This window comes from Copidosoma floridanum, unplaced genomic scaffold (genome assembly GCF_036245765.1).
Source record: "Copidosoma floridanum isolate Cflo_tuat_1 unplaced genomic scaffold, Cflo_Japanese_pri ptg000019l, whole genome shotgun sequence".
NCBI classification, from domain to species: Eukaryota; Metazoa; Arthropoda; class Insecta; order Hymenoptera; family Encyrtidae; genus Copidosoma; species Copidosoma floridanum.
The window spans coordinates 5,668,655-5,683,368 of record NW_028321896.1 but is presented as its reverse complement, the minus strand read 5'-3'; the positions used below and the strand labels follow the sequence as shown (position 1 = coordinate 5,683,368).

At 34.5% G+C, this 14,714-nt stretch overlaps 3 protein-coding genes across 5 annotated transcripts; 1 reads left to right on the top strand and 2 right to left on the bottom strand.

The window, feature by feature from the left end:
• Window positions 1-725: 725 nt before the first annotated feature.
• On the bottom strand, window positions 726-3,868 carry LOC106635828 (WD repeat-containing protein 43). 3 transcript variants are annotated; one of them, XM_089593407.1, is made up of 6 exons: window positions 3,795-3,858; window positions 3,425-3,708; window positions 2,436-2,927; window positions 1,594-2,354; window positions 1,276-1,514; window positions 727-1,194 (listed from the first exon to the last, which is right to left on the bottom strand). In XM_089593407.1, the coding sequence occupies exons 2-6, from the start codon at window positions 3,614-3,616 to the stop codon at window positions 1,043-1,045; spliced, it is 1,836 nt and encodes a 611-aa protein (XP_089449533.1). In that variant the 5' UTR covers window positions 3,617-3,708; window positions 3,795-3,858; the 3' UTR covers window positions 727-1,042. The 3 variants fall into 3 exon arrangements, with proteins under 3 accessions (XP_089449534.1, XP_089449533.1, XP_014203464.2); XM_089593408.1 differs by having other exon boundaries at window positions 726-1,194; window positions 3,428-3,868; XM_014347978.2 differs by having other exon boundaries at window positions 3,425-3,867.
• A 3,174-nt stretch (window positions 3,869-7,042) lies between these two features.
• LOC106635794 (nucleolar complex protein 4 homolog) lies at window positions 7,043-10,628 on the top strand. Its single transcript, XM_014347938.2, has 5 exons — window positions 7,043-7,218; window positions 7,335-7,437; window positions 7,653-8,099; window positions 8,178-8,541; window positions 8,634-10,628. The coding sequence occupies exons 1-5, from the start codon at window positions 7,123-7,125 to the stop codon at window positions 9,151-9,153; spliced, it is 1,530 nt and encodes a 509-aa protein (XP_014203424.2). The 5' UTR covers window positions 7,043-7,122; the 3' UTR covers window positions 9,154-10,628.
• On the bottom strand, window positions 10,516-14,604 carry Mps1 (dual specificity protein kinase monopolar spindle 1). Its single transcript, XM_089593406.1, has 7 exons — window positions 14,149-14,604; window positions 12,791-14,013; window positions 11,946-12,719; window positions 11,706-11,869; window positions 11,395-11,609; window positions 10,966-11,325; window positions 10,516-10,887 (listed from the first exon to the last, which is right to left on the bottom strand). Exons 2-7 carry the CDS (start codon window positions 14,002-14,004, stop codon window positions 10,870-10,872), a joined length of 2,745 nt encoding a protein of 914 aa, XP_089449532.1. The 5' UTR covers window positions 14,005-14,013; window positions 14,149-14,604; the 3' UTR covers window positions 10,516-10,869.
• Window positions 14,605-14,714: the final 110 nt, after the last annotated feature.

The window sequence follows — 14,714 nt, the reverse complement described above, 5'->3', positions numbered from 1 at the left end:
TAGATTCTCATTTTTGAAAATGGTACATTAAATGTTAGTAGCTCTTTTGCAAGTTTGAGCAAACATATTTTCATTACCAATATTGGTGCGTACATTTTTTCAAACTTTATCGTGCCAAACGTTGTCACGATACGTGAAATTACTCAAAAATGTAATCAATGTTTTATATTGAAAAAGTGACGAACTTTTTTTTATTACTGATCAAGTGCAAACAAGAAGTGCCAATTTATCTTATCCAACGGAACAGATAGCTTCATTCGTTGAATGATTCTTACTGAAAGTTTACGCGACCAATTTTAAATATATGAATTACATTATTTAAACACTTTTGCATTATTTACTTTTATTGAGTTTCCATTTCCGAAAAACTGTTATTGACAGTAGATCCATATAAAACTGCCTTGTTACACTAGCAGTTCGTTATTTATCGAAATTTTAAATTTAAGCCACTATTCTTAATCAAGTATAGAATTCTTTGCGCCTTTCATAGCTGTAAATAATTAGGGAATATGAATCAGCGATTTGTTGGGGGCGAAAGTTGGACAAAATGAATAGACGAAGTAAATTGTTTCATTGTTTCTAACCTTCGCCCTTAACAGATCGCTGACTCGCATTCCTCAATTATTTACTATTCTTTATGCTTTTCCGGAGATTTTGGTGGGAAAGGAAGGTAATTAATGCAATGCCACAATCAATAAAAATTAAGACATTTATTTTCTTTAACAAACGTATAAATATTCTAGCTGAAAACTTGTACGTTTAACAATCAACTGCTGTGGTAATAAACTGCAATACATTTTATAGTGCGCTTTAAATACATTGTTTACCACCTCAATCAGATAATAATGAAATTACGTTTGCTAGTGATCTCGTATACACTGTTTGTGTTACAATTCACAGCTGAGTTGAAGGTTTTTAAAATGAAAGTTGAAATGTTGGCAAAAAAAAAAAAGAGGTGACAACTTCCGTATTTTACACAGTTTTCACACAATGGAACTTATGCCGTCTTCAAGGAGAAGGTGTACGGTAAACCGTACAACTTTTAATCAGAACTGTAAATCGAGGCATCTTCGTCAGATTTTCCGTTTTCTACATCCTCCTGCATTCTTTCTTGATCCGACGTTTCTTCCCAATTATCATCCGATTCGCTGCCAAGTTCGACTTTTCCAAAGTCGATGTCCTCTTCTGATGAATCTACAAAATTTAGCATGGAAAAAAGTTACACTAAATGACAATATAATATGACAAAATAAGTAGGTACAGAAAATTTTTTACCTTGATCTTGGTAAACCAACAAGCATTCATCAGTTATGTCCTGCTTTTTAGATCTCGAAATTTGTGATACCACGAGATCAACTCTTCCTTTTAACTTGGACAAATCTGCCAAAAGCATTTGTTTTGCATCAATTATACTAAGAATAGGAGCTAAGGCGTCACGAATTCTTGGTTGAGAAATCATGTGTGCTGCATGTGTAGTAACTATTGCTTTTAACCATATGACTGCTATTTTACTCCTGATAACAAAATAATGTGTCAAATTCTTTAAAATTGTAAATTATTTTTGGATAATACGAATTGCTAATGTTGACTTACGGGAAAGTTTTTCCTCCCAGCATTGTCGTGAGTTCTTTTAGTAGTGGAACAATCGCCTGAACAGGAAGCTTGGCTACTGTGTTCTTAATAACGCTTTCCCTCTTGTTTAGCAGCACGCTGGACAGAATGTCTTTGTCTTCGCTGTGCAGACCTTGCATTAACAACTGTGCCATGTTATCACCTTTTGACGTTGTCCTATCTAGAGTACTTGCTTCTGCATTTAAACTTAAATTATCTAACCTACTCTGCAATGGGATTTGTGAATCAGGACCAGATTTCGTTCTTTTTAAGGTCGATGATCCTACATCTGCTGGTCCAATATATTCTACTTTGTCATTGTTAATATCTAAATTTTTTACTTTTGTAACCGCTTCCTCTTTCTTTTCTTTTGTTTTCTTAAGATTTGTTCTAACAAGGCATTGTACTCCATCAGAAAAGTCAGGCTCAACTTTTTCTATAGTCAAACCCAAAAATGAACCATATGCCAACACCATTTTTAAATCTTCCGTTAAGTTTGCTATTAGAATAGGAATTTGTTGAACCGATTCTTTTTGTCCAGCATCAGCAGTTACCCAGACGTTCAGTGTTGGTTTACTTGGTTTGGTAGAAGTGCCATTTGGTTGATATTTGAAAATTTGTGCATGCCCTGACCTCGTGACTGACAGAACCATGACATGTGATTCTTTTGTGGCTCTTATGGAGAAGGAAAGAACCTCGTCTGGTAGAATAAGTGTTCCTACTGGCATTTTATCTTTTTTCACCTAAACAAAAATGTTTTTTATTTTTACATGACTCTGTTAGGGCAATATTGTTGAGTGCATGTAGTAACTATTATTTCTCACCTCATTTAGGGACCAAACACTAAGATAATCATCACCACTAGCACTACTAAATAAATAACTCGTTTCTTGACCAACTTTTGCACACCTTAAAGCAGTTACTTGATTGGCATGGCCTGTGAATGTTCCTAGGATCTGTTTGGTTTCTAGGTCCCACCATTTTATTTTTTTATCTCCAGACAGCAGTGACTTTCCTTCCGGCAAAACAGTGAGAGCTGTAGCTTTACCTGATTTCCATTTACATTTCACTGATTTATCTTGTAAGCTCCATTCAATTATGTGTTTGTCTTCTGCCGCTGTAAAGAATCCAGCATTACGAGACCATGTTAGTGCTGTGACTGTTGAACTGTGTCCGTTTGTAAGTTTGTCGCTGATTGATGAAGTAGAAATATCATACAGGCTGATGCTTCCATTTGCTGAGCCCATGGCAATGATTTCTTTGTGTTCTGCATCTTCGCTCACCGACTTCTTTCTGCGTTTTTTCCATGGTGAAGCCTTGAAAATAATTAATCAATGTAGTTGTTTATTCAGTGGCTTGTACTGTAATTCTATAATCTGTCTTTGACAACCCATTATTGTGCGTAAGTTATAAAACAGTACTTTTACTTTCCTTAAAAAAAAAAAAAAAAAAAAAAAAAAAAAAAGGAAGAATTTTAAATGCGTCAAATCACGATTGCTACCACAAAACGAGCTACTCCTAAGTTAAGTCAGAATGATCACATTTCTGATCTTGAACGACTCAAGTCTAAATACTTACTCGAAAAGAGATAACCTCGGTACTTGATTGACATTTCGGTATAAAAATCTTAACCTCGAAACTAACACGTGAAGCCGGGTTTGTGAATTCGACATCATTTAATCTTAAGCCACGCGACCGATGCCCTGGAGATGAAACCCACCCAAGACTTCACCGCTAATCTCTTTAAAACAGGAATCCTTACCGTATCTCAGGTACAAATTGAAAATAAAAAGTGATCAACACATGGCCCTACCGCTGTGGTTGATTGAGTTCCAACGGTGATCCATTCCAAGACACTACAGGGCGAGGACAGGTGGAGATTAGGTACGAATTCCTGCTTCAGGCGGTTTGTCGAGGTCTCCCAAATCTTTAATTTACCATCTGTACCGCAAAAGGCCAGGTACTGAGTGTCGTGAGAAAAAGCACAATGACTGATGCTCGCCATTGTTTTGCGAGTATCTCTTATACTCTTGATCGCTGTAGTTTATTCTATTCTATTTATTTCTTTTGATCGAGGGAGAAATTAACATTTCATGTCTAAAGTTATCACAAATATCACAATAAACAAAAATTATGGTTATTTTCTGCACGGCGTGTTTGCGTTTTTTTTGGAGTATACATACGCTATATGCCTATATATAGCTGGCTGTATTCCGCAAATGCTGCCATAGGCTGATATTGTTGCCTGATGGAAAAAGAGGTGAACGTTCAGTGAAATAAGCAAAAAATGAGTAATCACTACTAAGTAGTGCCATATAGTCGCTTTTATTCAACCATTTAAGCAGAATATCTATACTTTTGGAGGTTGATTTTAAAATAAAAGATAGATGGTAAACTTGCCGCAAATAGTAAAAAAATATCAAATTTTTATTGTCTATCTATACAATTAATTGCGGCTGGTTTATAATCTATTGTATGGCTCTACTGTCAATAGCAATAATTATTTCGATCAGCGCCATCTAGCGGTCTTGATTTTTTGGCCATTGGTGGCTCCTAAAATTCTCAATCAGAGCAATTTGAATTAGAGCCATTTAGTCAATTATAAACCAGCCGCAACTCATGGTAATGCTATAAAATGAAAAAATAACAATACGTGTGTTTTTGGCGGCAAGTTAACAATCTATTTTCTACCAAAAAATCGACCTCCTATGTGTTTGTACTTTTGAAGATAAATTTTTAAGCATAAGATAGATTGTTAACTTGCCGCCAAAAACACACGTATCGTTATTTTTTCATTTTATAGCTTCATCATAAGTTGCGGCTGGTTTATAATTGATTAAATGGCTCTAATCCTGATTGCTCTGATTGAGAATTTTAGGAGCCACTTTTGGCCCAAAAATAAATACCGCTAGATGGCGCTGATCCAAATAATTATTGCTATTTACAGTCAAGTCACTTTATTAATTATAAACCAGCCGCAAATAATCTTATAAATAGACGATAAATAGTTGACATATTTTGTGCTATCTGCGGCAAGTTTACAATTTATCTTTGATCCAAAAATCGACATGTAAGAGTATAAATATTCTACTTATCTTATGTGGCTTATAAAATCAATCATATTCACGAACTTACAATACCTTTAGACCTTTTACCATTGACTCATGGAAGCACAGGCAGTATTACAGCCCTTTGACTTTATAGTTTAAATCAACAGTTAACTTAAGTATATGATATGTATTGTGTCACTGAAATCTTGAATAACGATCAAGCCCATACGTGAATTTTTTAGTCTAAGAGACGACCGAAGAAAAAAGGCTTTATAAAGAGTTTCAGTCACACGAAGAGTCTCCTGACAATGGAGTATTGGATCTCACATAATCAGAGAATGTTGGGTTCTTTGTTTATTTATAGGACTTAAAATTTACTTATCTGTAATAAATGGATTTTTTATTTAGTAAGATCCAATGCTCCATTCTTAGGAGACTCTTTGTGTGACTGTACTTCTTTTTCAGTCCTTTTTTCTTCAGTTGTCTCTTTTCGACTGATTAATTTACGTTTACATTTGATCGTAATTCAAGATTTCTGTAACACAAATTTTTATTGAAACAAGGAAAAACCAAATTCTAAAGGAGCAAATGCATATTTACAGTATCAACTGTTATGATTAAAAGTTATAAAACTTAAACAATTGCTTTATTCAAACGTTTTATCAAGATTTATGTGTCACTTTTCTCGTTAGTAAATCTTATTAGTTCACAAATTTCTCTAATATTCTTCTATTTACGATGCTAGTTGAGACTTTTAACTTGTGTGTTATCAAACTTTGTTATTGTAATATTGAAACCTCACAACATGAATGTGTGATACATTGCACTGTAACATAACACTGAAAGTTTTTTAATCCAACATAGACCATTACATTATTTTTGAGGATTAATCAAAATGAATTTATTAAATAAAACAACTTGTTAACTTTCAATATTTAAAATCATTTAACAGTGTACATACATACAAGGTCATTTTAATTAAAAAATTAATCAAGGTAGGATTGGTAGGATCAGCTTCTGCAGACTTACAATAAGATTTAAGAGCTGCTTGTATAATCGTCATTAATTATTTGTTGAATGTAAAACAAATAAAGCTCTATGTTTAATTAACAAATTTTCTTTATTTTACAAATAAACACAAACCCTTAACATAAAATTATGAATTTTCACTTTCTTTATATCTTAAAAACCTCTGATTAAGTGGGATGCAATGCTCCATTCTTATGAGACTCTTCGTGTCACTAAACATCTTTTTTTTAAGCCTTTTTTCTTCTGTCATCTCTTTAAGACTAATAAATTCACGTATTTATTTGATTTTCATTCAAGATTTCTGTAACACAATACGTATCATATAAGTAAACTGTTTATTTAAACTATAACGTTAAAGGGCCGTGCTTCCATACGTCAATGGTAAAAAGCTTAAGGATTGTAATTTTTTTCATGTGGTCGATTTTATAAGCCACATAAGATAAGTAGAATATTTATACTTTTACATGTCGATTTTTGGCTCAAAGATAAATTGTAAGCTTGCCGTAGATAGCACAGAATACGTCAACTATTCATCGTCTATTTATAAGATTATTTGCGGTGGTTTATGATTAATAAAGTGACTTTACTTTAAATAGCAATAATTATTTGGATCAGCGCCATCTAGCGGTATTTATTTTTTGGCCAAAAGTGGCTCCTAAAATTCTCAATCAGAGCATTCAGGATTAGAGCCATTTAGTCAATTATAAACCAGCCGCAACTCATGATGAAGCTATAAAATAAAAAAATAACAATACATGTGTTTTAGGCGGCAAGTTAACAATCTATTTTTTGCTCGAAAATTTATCTTTAAAAGTATAAATACATAGGAGGTCGATTTTTTGGTAGAAAATACATTGTTAACTTGCCGCCAAAAACACACATATTGTTATTTTTTTATTTTATAGCTTCATCATGAGTTGCGGCTGGTTTATAATTGACTAAATGGCTCTAATCCTGAATGCTCTGATTGAGAATTTTAGGAGCCACTTTTGGCCAAAAAATAAATACCGCTAGATGGCGCTGATCCAAATAATTATTGCTATTGACAGTAAAGTCACTTTATTAATTATAAACCAGCCGCAACTAATCGTGTAGATAGAAAATAAAAAATTGACATTGACTGTGCTAGTTGCGGCAAGTTTACAATCTATTTTTTACCCAAAAATTGACCTTTAAAAGTAAAGATATTCTACCTATATGGTTTAATGAAATCGTTTTTTTGTTTTCGTTTTCATGATTTTTATTTTCATTTTTCGTTTTCACATTTTCATATTTTTCAATTTTCATGAAAATCTCCGCTAGACAGGGCAAGTAGTGTTTTCTCAAATCTCAATCAATATTATATATAGGTATATAAATACAAAGCAGAGCAGACTCTAATCTTTTCCGAGGCTGAGCCGCGAGGCAGCGGAACGTCAAGTGGAACTGAAAGATGTCAACGTCGAAGTTACTCAGACAGCGGGCCCAGGAGATCCTGGGCTCTCGCAAACATGCAAATAATCTGCTGGACATTCTCAATATGTGGCAGGTCAGCCCAACGTTACTTAACAAAGCAAAGGGCCTCGAATTTCTTTCGAGTGCGTTTGCTTTTTTGAGGTTACCTTTTTATCGTTGATGCTCAATTCTTTATATATTGTGTTGCAGAGCCATCCGAATCCATGTATCATGGCAATTGAAGTCATTTTCGAGGAATTGCTTCGCCGTGGTGATTTGTACCAGGAACGCACCATCTCCCTAACCATTTCAGGTAGGATTCCGGGAATAGTTCAGTGATCCATGCTCAAAGCTTTTCCTCTGTGCAGGATAGCGTGTTTTTTCATACCTTTCAATGTTGTGTTCTAATCATTACTTATATTTCTTGCTGCAGTCTTCATTGTTTCATTTATGTATTTTGACATAGTAGTTTGGTAACACAGTCACAGCAATTGTACAATTACATCATTAAAGTATATTTTTCTTTAGAACCAACACCAGAAATTAGATACGTCAACTGGTTAAGAAATTGTTATGAAGAAGTTTGGGACAAGTTGCTCAACTCCATGGAGGACTCGAGGCCAACTGTACAAACACAAGCCTTATCAACTGCTATTAAATTAATGGCAGCAGAAGGAAAATCTCCATTGGAGCCAGTAAACAATGTTGAATATTATTTTCCTCTGAGTAGATTAAAATCAATTATTATGAAAATTTTGTCACCAGATAGAGATAACGTTTCTCTTATAACAAGATTTCAAGAAATTTCTAGTTATGTAGATGCTCTGCATTACACATGGAAGAGCCTTCCTTCGCTCACTCCAAAGAGACAACCACACAATGTATACATTAAGAATTTATTAGATTTCATACACAAGTTGCCTCTGCCCCAAGAAAGTAGCGACAGTAATCAAGATTTACTTTGTGGACCGCAAGGTTCTTGGATTTTTTCTATTACTTATATTTTGCAGTTAATTGTGTACGTAAATACTCATGTTTAAATTATTCATTAAGGTTCAGGGGAATTCAAATGTGATCACGCTGCTGCAAAAAAAGCCTTAAACAAAGTGTGGTCGTGCATTATGCACTGGGAAGTGACACAACAATTGCACAAGCAACTACTAATTGTTCTCTTGGAGCGAGTTATGTCTCAATTAGATAAACCCATATTAATGACAGATTTCCTGATGGATTCTCTAGACGCAAATGGTCCGATCGGTTTATTGGCGCTACAAGGAGTGTTTATATTAGTCACAAAGCACAACTTAGACTATCCAAATATTTTTACCAAACTGTATTCGATGTTTGAACCAGAAATTTTTCATACAAAGTACAAAGCGCGACTGTTTTATTTATCAGACATATTCTTAAGTTCCACGTAAGTTTTATAGTTTCTAAGTATTCTACAATTCAAAATATCACGAATTTTGTATTAATAACCATATTATGTTGACTTATTTCATTTAACAGGCATCTGCCAGAAGCTCTAGTTGCTGCATTTGCAAAACGACTATCGCGATTAACGTTAGTCGCACCACCCGAAGATATTCGCATAATTCTACTATTTATTGGTAATCTACTGATGCGCCATCCAGGTCTAAAGCGATTAATTGATAAACCACTTGGCAGTAGTGGTAGCAAGATTATATCACCTTATGAAATTAGTGCAGCACCCAACGACCCTTACCTTATGGAAGAGCGCGATCCTCTACAAAGTAATGCCATGCAAAGTAGCCTTTGGGAAGTAAAATCTCTCCAGTGCCATATGTTACCTAGCGTGGCCACGGCTGCACGCTTCATCCGCGAACCCTTGCCCAGTGTAGAGTATGACATGGCTACAGCTCTCGAACAAACTGGAAGCCACATCTTTGACCGAGAGCTTAAAAATAAAATTAAGGATATTATGGTAACGTTTGAACGGCCCAATTCAATGGCACTGCCTAAAGGAGAACGACTATTACAGTATTGGCAGCTTACCACAATGCATTAGTAGCACATAGAATGCGATTCCTTTTTATTTTGTTTAAAGAACAAAAACTCGTTTATGTACACACAATGGAATTTCGTCTTTCATCGTGTCTGTCTTTTTTCAAAAGGTAACAAATGCTATCATGAAATTTTTTCACTACGCAATATTTTTGTATGCCGCGAGAGATTAAAATTAAAAAAAAAAATTCAACTTTCCTACACTGATTGCAGTTGTTTATGGATATTTTTTTTTTTATCATCAAATAGAATCTGCACTTCGTATTTTTTTTTTAGAGACTAGTGTATTAGGAAATTAAATTAATTTCTTTTTTATTTTTAATCTCCCAAAAAATATTGCTAAACAAAATATCCCGAACTATTTAACCTGATGGCAACCGATAGAAAAAGTTTTCAAACTTGCCACTTATAAATACAATGGTATTTGAATTATGTCAGACTATAAATGTTACATTTAAGCATCAATTAAATAGTGTAACGTGTAAGTCATTAAGGATTGATGAAATCACCAATATTATTTCCTTAAGGCAAATCAATCTGTTATGTTCTTTGTGTATTGTTATATTGTGCATCCCTTAAAAATCAAAGCCAGCTTCTTTATCGAATATGTATATTGTGTAAGTTTTGTTATATTTATATAGATAATGGTATGAAATTTATTTTTCTTTAATAACTGTAGGATCGATTAAGCATTAAATAGATTGACTAGCTTAATTAGAAGTAAGGTCTCTGTTAAAAAGTATATGTTAGAACAAGACATGATTTTTATAAGTAAATTTATTTTTTTTGCAATGATCGGCAATAAATGTACAGTACTTACAGTATAAAAAAAAATCATTTCATTAAATTTTCAATTTCGTATAAATCTGTACTATTAATTTTTTTTAATTCACTTGATTGAATCTTTGTTCAATTTAAATTTTGTACTGATGCAATAATCACCCACAAAATCAAACTAGGCTGTCAAAATATTGAGTACATGACAAGTTAGCTCACAGATTATTGTAAGTTTTTGTTAGATTTTACAAAAAATAGTTGTACCCAATTTTACGCAATATTTCAAAAGTTCGGTTTGAAATAAATGTTTAAAAAGCTAAAAAAACTTTGAAAATTAAAACTGTGCAAAATACAAACCAGTCTTTATGATGTAATTTAATTTTTGAACGATTAAAAAACATTGTACTTGAGCACTGTTTCAAATTTCGTTTTCTAAGATGAAGTACCCTTATTTATAACTTCAAAATATTTGACACATGACCTTGTCAAGCGATTCATGGAGTACCTAATTATAAATTAAAAGCTTTTCTAACGCATGAGAAAGCAACATAAGATAACAAACTTCGATATAACTCTACAATGACAAAACTTGTTATTTGATTAAAAAAGTGTGCTAACTTGTAAAGTTAGCGATAAACACTAATTTTATTATAGTAATCATCTATACATACGAAAATAAAGTGATACAATATTTTAATCTAAAAATAATCATGGTGTCATTAGCATACCTTTCACCTCGCGAGAGTTTTATAATCCTAGCTATAAAAATATATAAGGCAAAAGTTTACGAAGCTTTTATTGTAAAAAAATAGGTGCGATCATTTCGAACTCACCTTAGTATAAATCTAACCGTTACATTATTTAACAAAACTATACTATTTGTACACTTTTAACTGTTCGATTTGTTTGAAATTTTTTTTTTTTTTTCATCAATCCATTTCGTCTACATTTTAGAAAACGCCTAAAACAAAGATTTGTTCGGTTTTATTTTTTACTATAAAAAAGTAATGAAAATTTTTTTGTTGCTATTTATACTAACCTCGGAGAATTCTTTCCATTCATCATCAGATAAAGCTTGTTTTATTTTCAACAAAATAGTTGACGGTACAGAAGGAACTATTGGTCGACTTATGTCGCCTTGCAAATAAGGGATCTCCAAGAGATCAGCTACTGTAGGCCTTGCCTTGGGCTCGCGCTGAAGGCACTTGCGCAGTACATCTATGATAATCAACGGTACGGGTTCGTTCCCGCTAGTTGTAGGAAAATTTATTTTGTGTTTTGGATCCGTGATTGCTCTTATTTTGCCCCACTGCTGACGGATGTGGTTGAAAGGCGTGACACCATAAACTAAAGAATATAAAATGCAGCCCAGTGACCACACATCCGACCTGTAACTTATCTGTAAAATCATGGTTTTTTAAAAATAATCTTCAATTTCTTCCGGGATTCCTTTTTGTTTCTCATTTACCTTATATTTAACATTCTGATTTGGAGAGTCGCTTCCACCAGCATTCACGTCCATTAAAGCTTCTGGACTCACAAAATTTAGTGTTCCAATTGAACAATTTTTCAATACAGATGTCATATCAGGATTCATGCTTGATGCTATACCAAAATCGATCAATTTCAATCTTCCTCTTACCAACAAAAAATTCGCAGGTTTCAGATCCGAGTGAATGACCCCTAAGATTAAATTTAAATTTAACTTTCAATATTTTTAACTGAATGTAACACCGAGTTTTTGTAAGTAAAAAATTATTGTAATAAAATAAAGATTACCATTATCATGAATGTGCTTTACCGCGGTTAACATTTCGGTCCAATAATAAAGAATCATGGATAGCGGTATTTTTTTCTTTTCTGCCAACATAGATTTTAATAGACGACTCAAATCTATCTCACCTATTTCCATTACAACATAAACCCATGGCTGTTTTACTTCACTGAAAATTTCGAAAACACTGAATTAATTCATCTGTTGAGAAAATACATCATTTTATAGTTAAAGAAGAAACCTACAAGTTGTACATGTGTACAATACAAGGTGCTTTCAATTTGTCAAGCATACAGATTTCTTGTAAACAACCTTGAACTGATTCTCTATCCATTTTGTTGAGGTTGACACATTTAATTGCTCTCAAGTCTAAGTTTGATAAATCTTGAGCTCTCACAACTTCTCCGCTCATACCTTGGCCTATGACGCTCAAAACTAAATACTGCTGGCCTTGAACAGTAATTATTTTTTGCCTGGAGTTGTATACATTATTCTGATGAGTTTTTGTATACTGTACAGTTGGTATCTGTTCAACTTGCGCAGGAACAGAAGGATGTGCTATACTTAGACTTTCTCTACTTTTGTGACTGTCGTGACTTTTTGAACTGTGCCCACTAGTACTGCTAGAACATGAATTATGATGATCTGTCTTTGGCTTGTTATCTGGTTGCACGGTAGAGGAATGTCCGCTATGCGTTGACGGCTGACTATTGCTGTGGTTCTCAGAATTTTTAATTGCTGGCTGATAACTAGAATGGCTTTCACTTTTGAGAAAGTCATGAGTGTTTGGATTTTTGTTTTCCTTAGTCTCATGAACTACGTGCGATGAACACACAGGTTTCTTTTCGCCAGTATTTTCATGGGCCAGAGCACCGTTGCTATCTTTTGTGGTTGGCAAACTTGATTGAGACTCGTTCGGGGTTTCTTGCAATCTTGGGAGCTGAGGTCCTTGAAGCGAAGCAGAGAACATTGTTTCTGCCAACGGTCTACGAACACCCTTACCTTCTGCACTATAATATCTGTAGAAGAAAAAAAAATGTTCATATGTAAGATAATATTTTTATCCCAATCCAATTTAACAAATACGTACTTGGGTCTTTCAACCCTAGCATTGTGTGACTGAACACAAGTGGTTGCAGGAGTTCGCATACTTTCTCGATTTGAAGGAGTTTGCGTGGATTCTTTACCAACAGGCATTAGAGTTTGCATTGGAGTCTGAGCCATGTGCCTTTGGGACAAGCTGTGTGAAAATATTGTAGCTGGAGTTTGCATCGGATTTTTTGCATACTCATTGCCGTTTTTATCTTGAGGAGTTTGAAAAATGTTTCTGTGAGACGTACAAGGATTTGGTCTTGTAGATCCATGCAGATGTTTCATTGGTGTATCCATAACTCCATGTGTTACATTTAATGTTGAATGCGCGGCGCTAGTCCTACGATTATTTGCTTGATCGACTGGCATCTTTACAGATGCTGATATTTTATCATCCATGAATTCATTATTGGTATTGTACAACTTGCCACTACTTGCAGAAGAGTATCTTCTCGGTTCCTGAGATTCCTTAGAATTGGCGTAAGTTTCATACTGGTGACCATACTTGTCTTGACTCTCATTAGTGTGACCAAACGCTACACCATGGGAGTATCTCTTGGGATCAGGAGTACACTTGGATTTTATGCTGGGCTCACTCTGATCTTTAACTGGCAACGACTTTCTCTTGTCTATGTTTATCTGTGACTGCCATCGAGACAGTAAACTTCCATCTGGTTCTGTTGATTCTTTAGAACTCCTACATTTAGAGCCACTGAGAAGCTTATCTTCCTCAGTCCTTGCTGTGCACTCGTTCACTTTTGAAGAATCCTTGAAAAATGAATTAGAAACTGATCTTTTTTCTATACTTTTGGCAAAAGCATCGTCAACGCCTTTACTGCACTCAATACTCTCCGTAATTTTGACACTTACAACGTCATTGATTTTCTGGATGGTGTCAGACTTCTCGACAATTTCACCTCCTACAGCAATATCCACTTGAACATTTGTCTGTGTCGTCAAATTTGAGAGGACTAGATCGCTGGTGCACTCTTCAGACAGTGGCTGACAGCCGTCAAGATTGTCCGATTCATCATCCGAGTTCTCAGACTTTGGAGTCCCGTTGTCATCACTGTCATCTAAATCATCATCGCTCATTTCAGCGAGTAACTTTTTTACCAACACTGGTTTGAATTTGACCCACGGCTCTGGCTGCGGATGCACAGTCAAACTCTCCGCCAATTCCTCTTTCTCGTGAAACGATTGCTCTTCCATTTCGATTAACTGAAAAAGTAAATCAACGAGTTGCATGAATCACGACGTAAACCAAAAATGTTGATAAAAGTAATGTTATTTAGAACAAACATTAATAATCTTGAGCAAAAGAGTAGCAACATTGCATGCAGATGAAATACTCACAATAAAAACAACAACAATTTGACGGTTTCTTTCGAATATCCACTTCGAAAGCAACGCTAAAAAGCTTGACGTTATCCAAATGCACCTACAGGTACTTTGTACCGCAATCTATGGAAAAAATATATACGAAGCTCTTTGTTGTTGGCTGATCTTTTTGCCGTTGATCCATCAAGACCGTGCACAGTTGCACACCTGTCACATACACTTATACAACACAACAAAGCACACGAAACCTTTTGGTCTCAACGAATTCACGCAAAAAGGGTTGTTGAAATCACTTTTACAGAGTAACATAACATAACCCACCCACCATGGCATTTACCTAGACTTTAAAATTATTTTACCAAACCACAACCTAACGCAGGTTGAGTTCTTTATAAGTACGTACTTAACAATTCAAAAATTAGGTTTTGAATGAGATTATGAGATTATAAGACAAACCACTACCTACTACTGCATGCATGCTTGTTTTGAAATAATTGCAGAATTGCAGCAGCAGTAGCGTACCGGTCTCCGTCGTCTTTCGGACACAATTTTGAAATCAAAGCCGCGCGCTCATTGGCTGA